Genomic DNA, 15,888 nt, shown 5'->3' with positions numbered 1-15,888 from the left:
CTACTTTGGTATATTTCAGACGTGAACACAACTTCTGTTGTGAACCTCCTGAAAAATTGGTCACGAGCCGCCGCTGATTTTCAGAAATTCAGTGATCGGGGAAATTCACACAACACTACAACAGTTTGCACAATCAAGCAGTATACTTGTTGAATTATGTAAATATATTAATTTTTGGTGAATGAATAATATATATTTTATCTTCTTCAAAATGGAAATACCGTCATTCCCATCCAAAGAATTGCCCATTGCGGCCGGGTTGGCCTGACATAAATGCGGGCAGCTTACGTAGCAAGCATACGTCACAGTGAAGCGAGAGAACGAACACACTTTGCAGGGAAGAGAACAATGACGTTCGATTGTGATTACAAAGCTCTCTTCACTGCTGATTGGGTACAGTATTCTCAGTATTTTGAAAAAATGCTATAATCGCAAGAAAACTGACCTTTTCAAGATATTCCGGTTTGATTTATACTGCGCTGGATATAAACAGTGAATTTTCTTTTCTTATATGCATGCATTCAACGAAAACTAACACGTTATAATTTTTCTGTTACAATTTGCAAAACTGTAATACTATCTCTGGTTTGAGAGTGGTTGTAGACGGAAGCGCACATTCCTTATCGTGCTCCTCGCTCATGGATATATATCTGCATAAACCATGACGTCATCTCCATGCGCATGCGTATAGTCTTAGGGTTCGTAGCAAAATCTCCAGTGTGCTCCCTGGCATTGTCAGGCCAGCTGAGCAGCTTTGTTATAGAGGGAAAACTATCGCGCTTATTAGGCAGCCAACGTTCAGGATCTAAAAGTCGTCATCATCATCATTATCATCATCATCATCATCATCATTTAGACGTCATTGTGGTGTCAATGTGACCCAGAGTTCTTGCTGGCTTTCCCAGATGTATTGCGTATATCTTAACTTAATTGCGAATGTCTTAACTGCAAATTGGTCTCCACCAAGTTAAGGTGCAGAGCAGAGGATGTTTCTAATTATGATTGCCCTACCTTGCCATATTCCGTGAGTCCGTCAAATTGTGGTTTCTCTTTGTCATCTTCAGGTGAGCTGTCTGCCCTAAAACAAGCAAAACATTTCTGTTAACAATAGTTCTAAACTCTAATGTCATTTTTTTTACAATTGCTCTTCACTGACACATATATGTCTCATAGGGCTAGGAGTGGGAAGGAAGCGGCCGCAGGCGTAATTAAGGTACAGCCCAGGCATTTGCATGGTGTGAAAATGGGCAAGCACATAAAACTATCCTCAGGGCTGCCGACAGTGGGATTCGAACCCACTAACGCCCGAATGCAAGCTCACAGCTGCGCGCCCCTACCCACAGGGCCAATTCACTCGGTTGAGTTTCTTTGGATAATATGCTTCTTAACTAAACAAATATAATTATCGTTCTTAATTTCTTGTTCAATTGGAGTCACTCCACACAATACCAGACCTAAAAATTGGTACTAGAGAGAAAATGTTGGAGAATCACTGCTCAAGATACCTCGACATTGTAAAACCTTTAGACTGGTAACAGTACCGCCTCCTCACAGCTAACCTGTGGTATATTAAGAGTGTGGAAGAGAATTACCGACTTGTTTTCTTCTTTCCTGGATTTGGAATTTTTCTTCTTCTTCTAGAGCTAGGTGAGTACGTCGGTGTAAAGTCGTGGAAAAGAGTTTAAGTTCATTCTATGGTGGTTCTTCTTCTTCTTCCTATCCGTTCCGGATGTTAGCAAGCATCTTGGCCGTTCTGTTCTTGTCACCTGCGGCTCGGATGTTACCAGGATATTCTTCTCCGATCAACACTTTTGTTTTCAGATATTTTCCCTTTAAGAATAGACTGCGGGAGAGGGTATCTACTCTCATTCCTCATGACATGACGAAGGTATTGAATCTTCCTTGTTTTAACGGTGGTCGGTACTTCTTTGTTTTCCTTAATTTTTTTTTTGGAGAATCTCAATATTTGTGACATGGTTTGTCCACAGCACCCTGAATATCCTTTTGTACTTACGGGATTGCCAACTCCAAAATTAAAATAGCCTAGATTTGAATTTGAAATAAATGTTATATTGGTATGAAGATGGACCAAGCAAGTGGCCGTGCGGTTAGGGTCGTGCAGCTGTGAGCTTGCATTCGGAAGACAGTGGGTTCGAACCATCTCACTCCATGTCCTTTCCTATCCCATCGTCGCCACATCGGTGCGACGTAAAGCAAATCGTTGAAAAAGAACGAAAATACAAGGAAATACATACCCTAAACCAATAACTGATATTCAATTTTTAACAAATAATTTAAGCATGAGTGCAGAGTAGAATATTATTGAAAAAACATTTTCACTGTTGGAATGTAAATATAACTTGAAATTATTCTTCGAGGAATGTCCGGATCCATGGATAAATGGTTAGCGTGCTGGCCTTAAGTCACAGGGATGCCGGGTTCGATTCCAGGCAGGCTCGGGAATTTTAACGATCATTGGCTTGCTCTCAGTCGCTGTTGTGACATTATTCGGAGTGGTACTGTGTTAGCTGTGTTAGATGTTCCTGCTTTATGTCGTGCTTGTTTTCTGGATATTATTTTCGTTGGTAGCATATTTTTCTTGTAAGTTAATCAGTGGCTAGTTGTACAGTTCTATTCTGTATTTAACACGTGCATTTGTTGAGGTTTATTGTCAGAAACTGATGAGTTTGGTGATGATGAAATCTCATATTTATCGGCAATAGCCTGTTCTATCTTAAATGCTGTAATTATTAGCACGAGCTTAGGAACGGGTCAAAGTTCGTTGAATTGCAATAGGCCTACATGCTTTATTAAACACTCAGCCTGTATGAAACGGTGATATTCCACAGGTAGAGGTAACTATGACAACGCAGCGTCGTAGTTACAGCTTTCGCCGTTGAAATGTGAGAGTCCAACTCACGTGGGCCCAACTATAGTGTTTCAGAAACGTTTTTAAATATATATTTAACTGTAAATGGGAAATTAAAAAAAAGAGATGAAAGGCCACCCGGTGTATAATGCTGCTTGAGACAGCTATCTAGGTAGCGCAGGCCTGAATCCAGCGCGGTGCTCTGTGTCTCCCGAGACCACGGCTAATTCAAGGAAGAGACAGTTTAATTATGCACTTACCAGGGAGTATTGCAGGCGTGGGTAAGAGTCATGTACCGAACTCCAAGATCATACATGAGTCTAAGAATGCCCAGACGGCTGTCAATGGAGTGACCCCCCTCCACTGCGATGAGGCTGGCGATCTTACCAGCATTGAAGGCATCCCAGATACCTGCAACAAACACAAGATTATATTAAGGCGTTTATGATTAATATGTTCTATAGGCTTTACGGGAGCGAAAGTTGGGTGGACTCAGGATATCTTATTCATAAGTTAGAAGTAACAGACATGAAAATAGCAAGAATGATTGCTGGTACAAACAGGTGGGAACAATGGCAGGATAGTACTCGGAATGAGGAGATAAAGGCTAATTTAGGAATGAACTCGATGGATGAAGCTGTACGCATAAACCGGCTTCGGTGGTGGGGTCATGTGAGGCGAATGGAGGAGGATAGGTTACCTGGGAGAATAATGGACTCTGCTATGGAGGGTGAGAGAAGTAGAGGTAGACCAAGACAACTATGGTTAGACTCGGTTTCTAACGATTTAAAGATAAGAGGTATAGAACTAAATGAGGCCACAACACTAGTTGCAAATCGAGGATTGTTCCGACGTATAGTAAATTCACAGAGGCTTGCAGACTGAACACTGAAAGGCATACCAGTCTATAATGATAATGCATGCATGTATGTATGTATGTATGTATGTATGTATGTATGTATGTATGTATGTATGTATGTATGTATTGAACACGAGTGACTTAGGCCCATAGTCAGTCATGATTTGATCGGTAAAATAATATATGGTACATTTATTGAAATACAGAAGTGTAGTTGAAAATATTTCGCTTATGTAATGTCGAAATCGGAGCGAAGGAAGGACGACAGACTGGAGCCTGACGGATTAGCTCAACACGACAACTTTTAGCTACTTCACAGCAGGGAATCTCATTAGTTGCCGAACAAGGAAATACAGAGCCCACAAATAAGTCTTAGTCAGAAAGAGAAGGGGGAGAGTCATACAAAGGAAACTCACAACATGAGTAATAACTTGGGATATTTTTGGCAGGACGGAAATTCCGGGAGCTCGTGGAAAATTACAGCGGCTGCGTGTACATTCGCTGGCCTAAGTTCGAGCAGGTGGAGAGTTAAATCACGTGACCGCTTGCCGGCCAATCGTAAAAATTTAATGGAAGGCTCAGGGATACCATCTTAAGGAATGATGGATGAGATATTTTCGTAACTACAAAAGTATTCAGTAATAAATTATTGTGAGTACACGGATGGATGTAATGAATTTATTAGATGTCACGCATGGAAAAATAATCAATAATTATTGGCAAATTAAATAAATTGGAGGCTGGATTTCTTGGAAACCAGACAGCTTGAATGTCATTGGCTGAAAGAAGACCACGTTGTAAGGGACGCTACCGAAGGCGCGAAATGTGAGGAGCTAAATCCACCCGTATCTCCTAAATCTGTGATCACCAGGAGTTCATATTTAATCCAGCAGATATGCTAGCGGAGTGGATTAATTTGATGTAAATCTTAACTTCCAATTCGGAGTGCAAGTACCGATATTAAAAATCCACCCCCTCCCTCAGGGGTATGACGTCAACGAATCCGCGGGAAAAAGGCTTCATCCATATATACGGGGCAAGGGATCCTCGCCAGCACACTTGAAGTGAATCTCGGGAGCTGAATTGACGGTCGCAGCACACTTGAAGTGAATCTCGGGAGCTGAATTGACGGTCGCGGTACACTTGAATTGAATATCGGGAGCTGAACTGTTGGTCGCCGATAACTTAGAATTCTACGGATGTACAGTCATTTAATGGCGCGAGCATCCGCCAGTGTTTGTAAAATGTGATCGCGCTCAAGCAAAATGAACTAGAAATAGTTAACGTAGGACAGTGTTTGTTATTTATGAATATCAGTGATGTAAAGTAATTACACTGCAAGAGAGTAGTATAAAGTATATCACCATAAGTACGTACATAACAGACTGTGTGACGAACAGTACTTTAAGGAAGTAGTAGCCTGTACTTTGCTATATCGAACCGATATCATGAACACGTCAAGAATGCCGTATGAATCGGGCGTATCGCGACGGGCGTAAAAGTTGACACCTCGTCGTACGTGTCCAGGTCCATTGTGCGGTAGTTGGACGAAGATTAAATAGTATAAATATTAAATTCTTGGGTCTAGGATAGTAATTTGTTGTATCCAAATTAAAGTATTCAGTGTTAACGTTGTAAATGGTGAAGGTTTGTGGTAATCAAGATATCAGTGTAAAATGGTAATGTGCCAGGAAATCTTTTGTGGAACTACGCCATCAAGAATGGAGGAGTAAAACGCAGAGAGGGGCCGGAGGAGCCTCTCATCTGCAAAGCTGTAATGGAATACCGATAACTAAGATGAGTACTAAATTGTAAATAATATTTGGGAAATGTTATCGTGATGGGAAAAATGGGAATAATTTGATTATACTTGGTTACCTTCTGTAACAAGATGAGTCGCTTAACGACCCCATCCTAAATTTGTAGCACGGACAGTAGTAAATAATAATAATGTAAATAATCGGGTCTTTTATGTATTCAGTTTGTTGGAGATGTAAATTTGTATATATAGTGTAGTACGTTAAGTCATGCATGCATTCATATTTCTTTGTAGTCAATAATTTTCTTTACGTTTGATTTTGGTTATGGTAGTTAAATAAGACCCGATATGTGTTTTCTGTTTTATCATTTTAACGAGCTATGTAATGACATGGAAGGAAAATCCAGCTTCGCCATACCAGTTGTGTTTTGTTGTAATTAATATGGTCATATTTCATAGTGAAGTTGTTAAATTTGTGAGATGCGATTAACAAAATAATATTCAAAGTAAATCATATCTGGAGTGTTTAGTGCCAGAATAAATCGAAATTGTAAAAGGGGTTATGCGTTAAACATATTAAGAGTGAACTACCGTGTAACAGGCGGAAATTATTATTTTTTTAATTAATAATAATAATAATAAATAAATAATATAACTATTGTTTGAAGAAGAAGATATTTTTTTATATAATTTGGATATAATAATAATTCATGTGATATTGGAATATTTAGTGAGCAGTGCGTAATAATAAATTTATGTGATCAGGTGTTGAGTTTATCGGGAATCATTTAATGACGGGAGGTCGTTTTTAATTCGGAATTAAAGTGCGTGGTAATTTAATTTGATCAATTAATAATATTCGAATGTAGATCGGTGCTAATAATCCGTACATGTTATGAACGTGTGGTTTAAATTACGGTCCAATATTTTTTTACGTATAAATGTCGTGTCTTAAAGTTGCGATTCATTAGCCGGAACACGTAGGACTAATATTACGAGACCATGATTGTCAAATTTTGGTAAATATAATTTCAAGATGTTACGATTATTTGTGGAGAATGAACTAAAGCGTAGATCAAAATGAGATAGAAAATGTTAAAGAATTTGCAGTCAGATAATAAAAGGTCGTACGATGTCAAAAGTGGAATAAATAAGTCAGTTGATAATTCTGTGAGGAATAAATAAATGAATCAAGGAATATTGAGATAGAGAGGATAATAAATTCCGTACGAGAGACACTTAGGATATTGATATGAGTGTAAAACGTACGGGCAGTGTCACAGAGAAAGACTGAGTTACATAGCGGGTAGAATTCGAACCCGTGACAGCATGTACGAAATAAATAGACTGCACAGCTATTCGTTGAGATACAACGGATCTAAGGATAATGAGAGTTCAGATTCCACATAAATGGTCGTATATTGTATTCATTGTAATGACGAGCGAGGACAATCATGATGTCGTGATAATAATAATAATAATAAATATTGCAGATAAAGGATTGGACCGCCTTAATTAAATGAGCGTTGATAAAGATGTTAAACGGGAATCTAAATGATAATATGCAACCGATAATAATAATAATAATGTAAGGACGATGTTAAATCATCGCGGTCAGATTAATAATAATTGTCATAATAATAATAGTAATGATGTCGTTGGTTGATCAGTGAAATATTTGTAATTGCGACCGATATCTGTATATATTTTGGCGGAAGTGACCGGTCCATTAATAATAATAACCTCTTAAGTGACGTGAATAATAATAATAATATCTTGAGTCACCTATTCATTAATAATAATAATAATATCTTGAGTCACCTATTCATTAATAATAATAATAATAATCACAAGAGGGATATAATAATAATAACAGTAATAACGATTTGTGTTTGCATCCCGCATAATAATGACGATATTAATCCAACGTGACAGTGCCACGAACCGTTGATAATAATAATAATAATAATAATAATAATAATAATAATAATAATAATAATAATAATTTCGAGGATGATAATTTCATGAATATTGTGACGACGGTGGAGTTAATTATTTGGTGACAACATCCCTCTATTCGTATGTTGAATAATGAGAATGATAATATTAGAGTCATTTGGTACCTCGTTATTGTACGGTTTCCGCATGGGACGATGTTACTGTAATACTTGGCGTGTTTGTTTACTTCGCTCGCGATGCGAGGGGGGCCATTGCCACGGTATTTCCCAACCGCTTCTCGTTATCTCATCTGTGTCAGTAGTCTGTTGAGGCTACTTTGCAACATTTCAAATCACATGTAAATAAAATATAAATGCTGATTCAGTGGTATGGCATCAGCTGGATATCGTAAGATAGGAACTGTCCGTGGAATCCATTTTTCGTAATTCATGAGAAACATTACCCAGTCCGAGCACCGGTCTCGGAAAAATGTATATAGCCGGAGTACGTCATCTTAGTTAAATCGGGAAGCCGACCGTAACATGGGTTATGCTCGGGCTCCCGATAGAAGGAAGCTATATCTTTGAACAACGGTTCGATTCAAATGGAATCGATCCGTAAATTATACCTCCAAAATGTCATTTTATTTCAGAAGCAACCCAGCAAGATATTGATACCACTTGCGGTATGGCAAGTGATTTGTGTATGTAACATGTGTGGAAATTTAAATGTCGTTGCCAAATGTATCAAAGTTTCATACGTCAGATGGCGTAATAAACCGCCCCTTCTGGCAAATTATTTCAAAGGAAACCACTCTCATAATCTTTTTATTGTAGTTAGATGATGCCCTTTTTAAAGTTAACAGTCACTTCCTTGTCCTATCATGGAGTCCTTAAATTCAAGTTACAATCGAGCCTTCCCCATTTTAATTTTAAATTGCTCCGTTCATCCCCGTGTTCTATTATGCCGTTATATATATATTTGATGACTTAAATAATGAACCGACACCCCTGAGATAAATGCTAGTCTGGGACTCGGGAGGTGGACGGGTGCAGTATGTATGTATGTATGTATGTATGATTAATATTCACTTGGTTACAACTTCCACAAGTTGCTTTACGTCGCACCGACACAGATAAGTCTTATTGCGACGATGGGACAGGAAAGAGCTAGGAGTGGGAAGGAAGCGGCCGTGGCCTTAATTAAGGTACAGCGCCAGCATTTGCCTGGTGTGAAAATGGGAAACCACGGAAAACCATCAGGGCTGCCGACAGTGGGGTTCAAACCCAGTATCTCCCGAATACTGGATACTGGCCTCACTTAAGCGACTGCAGCTACCGAGCTTGGTACTTGTTTACAACTAAGTAAAGTGTCAGTTATATTCACGTGATAATCATAACAATTTTTAAAACATTTACTTTGTAGGAGTAATGTTTATTTCAAATTTGACACAAGTATCTGTTCGTTTTAATGTTATTCTGGGAAATCCTCCGACTTGCTTCACATTTTCTTTCGCCACATCTTCTTTTTCTACCGCTTTTCCCACATCTGTGGGGTCGCAGGTGCAAACTGTGTCGCACATGTGGATTCGGCTCTGTTTCACGGCCGGATGCCCTTCCTGACGCCAACCCTACATGTAGGGATTTAAATACTATTGCGTGTTGCTATGGTGGTTGGTAGTGTAGTATGTATGAGTATGAAGATGAAAGTTTTGGGACAAGCACAAACACCCAGTTCCCGGGTCAGAAGAATTAATCAGACGCTATTAAAATCCACGACCCGGCCGGAAATCGAACCCGGGACCCTCTGAACCGAAGGCCTCAACGCTGACCATTCATCGAATGAGTCGGACAATTTTATTTCGCTAAATAGCCCACTTAAAAGATAGCGTGATGATACATAGCCTATGTGTTAACCAAAGGTATCAGTTACGGACATGCAGAGTGAAAGGGCAATCTTCCCAAATGAGGTCCTAATCAAGATTACGTAAGGAATAATGAATGATTATAAATACTGTTTCCCTTTACATATCTATCTTTCACATAAATAATCCACAAATTACACAAATTACACTTTTTATGAATAATTTAAAAAAATATTACAGCGAAAATCAAGCGAGCGGGCATGGGATATTTCACGAAATATCGCGAAAAATTGTTTAGTTTTGTGAAGTCGTACATAAATGAATACGAAAAATTCACGCCTCTATGTATGTGTTTATTTCTGTGTTTGTAGTTTTGTTTTGTATCTTGTGAACATTGTAAATGGGCGAAAGCCCGTTATGTTCATCATTAAATAAATAAATAAATAAATAAATAAATAAATAAATAAATAAATAGTAAGCAAATGTCACTGACGACTGATTTCCATACACCTAAATTGAAGTACCACCACCACTTTATTTCGGTAGAAGTAATTTCTCACCTTGTGCACTGTCTGCAAACTGTAAATCGTCAGGATAGGCTTTTATCAACCTTTTAATGACGTCAATCTGCTCAATGGTTTGCTCTACGGCGTCCTTGTATTGCGCTTTGCAGTCCACATATGCCACCCAGAACTAGAGACAGAAATAGTTATGTTAATGACACGAGGAATGGTAAATGATCTTACAATTGTATATCTCTAACTATGGAATTGAAAATGCTATTTAAATGAAGGTTTATTTTACATTGCTCTAAATTCTTAGGATTTATAACTAATAGTTATAAATTTTTCAGATTGCTTTTCATGCTGCTCTTGTCCAAATGCCATATTCTGGTGATAAGAGACAGGCATAGTCAATAGCCTCGTTCTTCTCCTTTTGAGTGAAGTCCCTGAAGCAATATGCTTTTGTGGAGTCTGTGCTCTTTCTGGTATATCTTTAATAACAATACTACTACTACTAACAATAAAAATAATTTTTCTTTTGCCAGTGGCTTTACGTCACACCGACACAGATAGGTCTTATGGCGATGACGGGATAGGAAAGGCTTGGGAGTTGGAAGGAAGCGGCCGTGGCCTTATTAAGGCACAGCCCCAGCATTTGTACGGCCAACTCCTCCGGTAACGTGTTCAGTGACCAGCTGAATGCAACGCAAAACGGTGCTCATGATAATAGAGCCTTGCACGGATGCGGATACCCGCGACGTTAGTGTCTTGGCGGATGCAAACTGTATGGCATACTTTCTAAATAATGAACTTTGATTTTTACTGAGGTAATTTTTTTATTTTTGCTTGTGGTTAGGCGACTCTTGACAGTGGTATCGGAGAATAGTTATATATAAAGAGCCTTGAGATCATAAAGCCGTAAATCTCACCTAAGCCCAACTGGCCCCTGCCCACAATTAATGCAAGGACGGAACAAAGGTCAATACGTCGGTAGCTGTAGCAAGAAAAAATCGCTCATAAACCTGTGACTGTAGGGTTTTTGGTGCCAGGTGTCAGGCCTATTGTATTATGTTAACAGATCTATCCGTTTCAATACCTTGGGTGTAATATACTGTAGTTAAATATTTAAATTATCAGCGGATAACTATTTTGCGGATGCGGATAACCATTCGCAAAATGCGAACATTTCATCGAGTTTTCGCCCGAGTCTCACAAACTCAATTTGAAAGCTGGTTCACGTCATAAATAATTAAGGAATCCCTGCTGTAGAGCAATCATCCATGATGAAGTGTTTTCGGGGTATTTGTGACACCCTCGAATTTAGCTGACCTTGTCTACAGTACGTACCTGTCCACCCACTCGACCGGCTCTCAACCTGGGAAGGTCTGTGAAGCAGCTGTTACAATTCCACTTTTCGTCTGTCGTCAGGTTCTTTGTGAAGTCAAAATTGGCTAGTTTGTTCTGTTCCAGGCTTCTCAGGTTGTACGGGAAGTCGTTATGTCTGAAACAAAAATACAATCAGTTGCCTCTTTTGAACATGGATATAGAAATTAGAGAGATGATTTTTTAAGACTTTTGTCTGCACCGTGGCGTTGTATGGAAGTGAAACATGGACGATAAGTTCAAAATGAATAGAAGCTTTTGAAATGTGGTGTTACAAAAGTATGCTGAAGGTGAGATGGGTAGATCGAATCACGAATTAAGAAATACTGAATGGAATTGGAGAGAAGAGCAAAATTTGGGCAGAAGAAGACATAGCATGCTAGGACACATCTTAAGACACCCAGGACTTGTTCAGTTGGTTTTTGAGAGAAGTGTAGGGTAGGGGTAGACTAAAGTATGAATATGACAAACAGATTAGAGCAGATGTAGTAGTTATGTAGAAATGAAAATGTTAACATGGGGTAGGGTGGCATGGAGGGCTGCATAAAACCAGTCTGATGACTCAAACAACATCTCAGAGAAAGGAGCATACTTCAGCCAGATGCCAATAGTTTGCAAAGCTCAGAGAGGTCATCGCTCACTTAAGCGCACCACTCCGAAGCGAAAGAGAATGAGGGAAGGAAATTCTGGCAGGTAGATACAAGGAAAATAGGGAGCTTCGAGATGTGGGTTTACCGACGCTCTCTCCGAATTTCTTGGACTGAACACCGAAACAATACAGTCGTGCTGGAAGAACTAGATTTCTTGAATGGATTCGCCAGGCTTACCTCCGGTACTACGGACATATCGCCAGAAAGACAGGCACGCTGAAGAAGCTTGTGGTGGAGGGAGAGGCTGATGACAAGGACCTCGAGGAAGACACTCAATGAGATGGCTCTTGCGTGATGTTTAGGCCATCTATGATACTTGATGTCTGAACTGTTAAGGATCCAACCAGCCTTCGGGCTGACTACTCAACATACACACACTTGGTTTGACATAGTCCAAATGTTCTTTGATTGCCCCTCTCTTCTGAAGATTGAAAAAAGTAATAACGATTGTTGGACGTTAAGGTACCACTAATAGGTTGAAATAACTGGCCGCATGCTCGAAATGATTCATTTTTCTGATAAACCGTTATAGTTAGGGAAAAAAAATGCATATGAACTTTTTTTGGAGAAAATTAAATTTTTAGTAGCCTACACTTGGCGAAGTCTCGGTATCGTATTCACATTTAAGTGTCCCAAACGCACATTTTTCGGATTAATCTACTTTAAAAGAATGCTCCTCTGATAAGTTAGCAAAAAATGAAATGGCGTATTGATTTTAGTGCCTAGAGTGTCCGAGGACAAGTTTGGCTCGCCAGATACAGGTCTTTTGATTTGACACCTGTAGGTGACCTGCGTTATGATGAGGATGAAATTATGATGAAGACAACACACATAAACAGCCCCGTGTCAGCGGAATTAGCCAATTGTGGTTAAAATTCCCGACCCTTTCGGGTATCGAGCCCAGGACCCCTGCGGCCAGCACGCTAACAATTTAGCTGGCATAATTATATATAGTATATGATAATCTGAAAGAAATACGCGTTCTAATGGTGAAATAATTACTGAAATCTGTTGAGTTCTCATAGACTCACAGACTCTTTCTATATAATATTGGCATAGCCTAGATTAGCAGAACGTACTCTTCATTTAAGGGCTACACTTTGTTACTGCGGTAGACTTGGCACCTGCACGTCTTAGTCGTGACGGGGCAATTCTATTAGTTTGCATTCCGGATATACTGGGTTTGAAACTAATCCTGAAGGTGGTTTTCTATGGTTTACCATTTTCACACCTCGCAAGTACTGGGGCTGTACCTTAATTAAGGCCACGGTCGATTTCTTCCCAGCCAATGTATACCAGATAATACAGTTAACGTGGAAAACCGTAATATTTCCTCAACATTGTAATATATCGAAATGCGGTTTCCCGTACAGATATTATTCGTAACACCTGTATATACGGAGATAATGAGCCAACAAATATTTATTAAATGGAAAGAAAGATTCATTTTCCTAGTGGATTTGAACGTTCTTGAAAAGAGGAATTCAGTTATATAACATTTGCAATGAAATCTGTTGCGAACACGCTGAGATAAAGTTCAAATGTGTTCGTTGGTACTGCAGCATCGGGGCAAGGGCACTAACTGGTGCTGCACAACTACGAATCGGTCGCACCTCAATGACGCACTAAGAGCATTCTCTGCAAATAGAAGTAAACATCCCATATTTCGTGGAGAACCAGAGTTACAAAGTGGCAGAGCTTATAGTTCTACAGTTGGTCTCTTAAGCCATCTAAGAACTCATAACCAGCAATGCTGATACTCTCTCGTCTGCGAGTGAATGCCTACTAGGATATGATCTTACATTAAATGTAGTAGTCGCATGTCAACACAACCCTGAAGCTTGGGCAAGTTTTGTAATACTGGAAGTGAGTGATAACAACAAATAGTACAGTATTTGGTGATAATTCATCACAAAGGGGTTCTGTCTCAACATCCTGATAAGAGTTTATCAGTATAGCTGTTGCAGTCTTTTGTAATATCTACAAGCCTCCCGACATCCGAACAGTTTCCAGAAGTTCTCAGAGAATCGTGGAATGGTCGCCCTGTCACTAATCATTCTTCTTCTTCTTCAAGTGCCATATCCGTACCCCCAGACATTGGCGATCATCTTGGAGAAAGCACCCCTTTCTTTAGGTAACTTAAAGAGTTGTTCTGTGTCGTTGATGCAAGTCCAGTCTTTGATGATTTGGAGCCATGACGTCGGTGGTCTACCAGCTGCTCACTTGCCTTCTTTCCTCGTAATATGAGGTGTAGAACATGGCCTAAATAAGCTGTTTTCCTGCCTTCATTACTGGTTATGAAATCTGTCCAGACTAGTCTAAGCATTCTCCTATATAACCACATTTCAGAGGCTTCTAATCTCTTCAGGGAGGAAGCTTTGACAGTGTAGGTCCACAAAGCAGTGTTAACCAGATTAAACATCTCAACAGCTATTCATTAATTTTTCTTTGACGTATAACACACTTAGAGCGGCTGGACGCTTTGGAAACAAGACTGCAAGGTAGAACGTTTCGGAATTCCCGGGTGCTACGTGCTACCTTTACGAAGAACGAAGTGAGAAAGACCATTGTTTACAGCTGAACTAACTTATCTGGAATATGCTTTTCTTAGAAGATTATTCTGAAGGGGTACCGAATGTTCAGAGGTTGCGCGCAGCTGTGAGCTTGCATCCGGGAGATAGTGGGTTCGATTCACACTGTCGGCAGCCCTGAAGATGGTTTTCCGTGGTTTCCCATTTTCACACCAGGCAAATGCTAGGGCTGCACCTAAGTTAAGGTCACGGCCGCTTCCTTCCAACTCCTAGCCCTTACCTATCCCATCGTCACCATAAAACATATCTGTGTAGGTGCGACGTAAAGCCACTAGCAAAAAAATAAACACACACACATACAAATTTTAACTCACAAATATTTTCTACTCATTTTCTAGCGATTCGAAACTGGCTGAGGGGAGTATTTTATTCTATTCTACATGGACGTAACATCGTAGCAAAGTTTCACGCCGTTTCTCAGTGGTTGGAGCTACGACAAATGTCTAACGAACTTCTTGGTCCGTAACGTCATTCATCTTACAGAGTCCTAGTGACCATCCAAGCATTTTTACCTCCGCGACATGGAATCTTGCACCCCCTTTGCATCTGTAATTATATCAGGTCCGCCTAATGAATTATTGCTTTACAAAGGTTGTACTTTTCTGTTAAGAGTAAATATGTCAAAAATATTCTATAGTGTTTTCATTCTTATTAATTATGAGTGCCTAATACATACTATTACATGTTTCAGAATAATAATTAAAATGCAATAATTTTACAAACAAAGTCATAAATAACACAAATAATAATACAACAAGAGAATAAAACAAATTACAGTAACTATATTACGGAGGATTCTACACTCACTGCAATTAGCATTTCGAACTACATCATTGATTTTGTAAGAACAGAATTAATGATTAATGAGTGGGCTGGCACTGTTTTTCTTCCGCAGCTGATTTGATGTTTGGTTCTAACTGTGATAGTACACACCTCAGATAACTTTCAACATCTATCCGTGCTCGGTATTTTTGATTTATTGTAAGCCAACGTAGAAAACCCATATATGTTGATGGAAAAATGCACAATACAATTTGAAAATAAAAAAAATTTAAACATTATTTTATTTCCTGTAAATTTGTCATACATTCATATTTACCAGTTGATTTATTACTTTAGTTTCATTTTTGTCATTTTCTTAGGTTTGTTATACATGTAGGAAAAGGTTTGTGTAAAAATGATAAAAAATCAATAATTTTTACAATACCAAAGCAAACCCTATGGCGCAATAGCCCCGAAGGGCCATGGCCTACCAAACGACCGTATCTCAGCCCGAAGACCTCCAGATTGAGATGTCGTGTGGGCACCACGACGATTCCTCTTGACTATATATCATGACAAAATGTTCTTGTACTTTTATAACTGTTTACAATATACAATTCATAAACCCGAATTCCTTTCCCAACGTTACTACGAAGTACGAATAATAATTTTACGAAAACGTTTTTCCTACGTGTATGATTTAGCGGTGA

The 15,888-nt window shown here is 39.2% G+C and overlaps 1 protein-coding gene across 1 annotated transcript in view; it reads right to left on the bottom strand.

Annotated features, from left to right (window-relative positions):
• Positions 1 to 15,888, bottom strand: part of LOC136875533 (dipeptidase 1) — a 74,340-nt gene that overhangs the window by 36,177 nt on the left and 22,275 nt on the right. The window contains exons 3-6 of the mRNA XM_067149080.2: positions 11,140 to 11,293; positions 9,850 to 9,982; positions 3,130 to 3,280; positions 1,012 to 1,078 (exon numbers count right to left, since the gene is read on the bottom strand). Of these exons, the coding sequence (XP_067005181.2) occupies positions 1,012 to 1,078; positions 3,130 to 3,280; positions 9,850 to 9,982; positions 11,140 to 11,293 (505 nt within the window). The remainder of the gene's footprint in view (positions 1 to 1,011; positions 1,079 to 3,129; positions 3,281 to 9,849; positions 9,983 to 11,139; positions 11,294 to 15,888) is intronic.

The sequence above is a fragment of the Anabrus simplex genome, chromosome 6 (assembly GCF_040414725.1).
Source record: "Anabrus simplex isolate iqAnaSimp1 chromosome 6, ASM4041472v1, whole genome shotgun sequence".
Classification (NCBI taxonomy): domain Eukaryota; kingdom Metazoa; phylum Arthropoda; class Insecta; order Orthoptera; family Tettigoniidae; genus Anabrus; species Anabrus simplex.
Note: the sequence above shows the minus strand (reverse complement) of the source record. Positions and strands in the feature narration are given on the sequence as shown.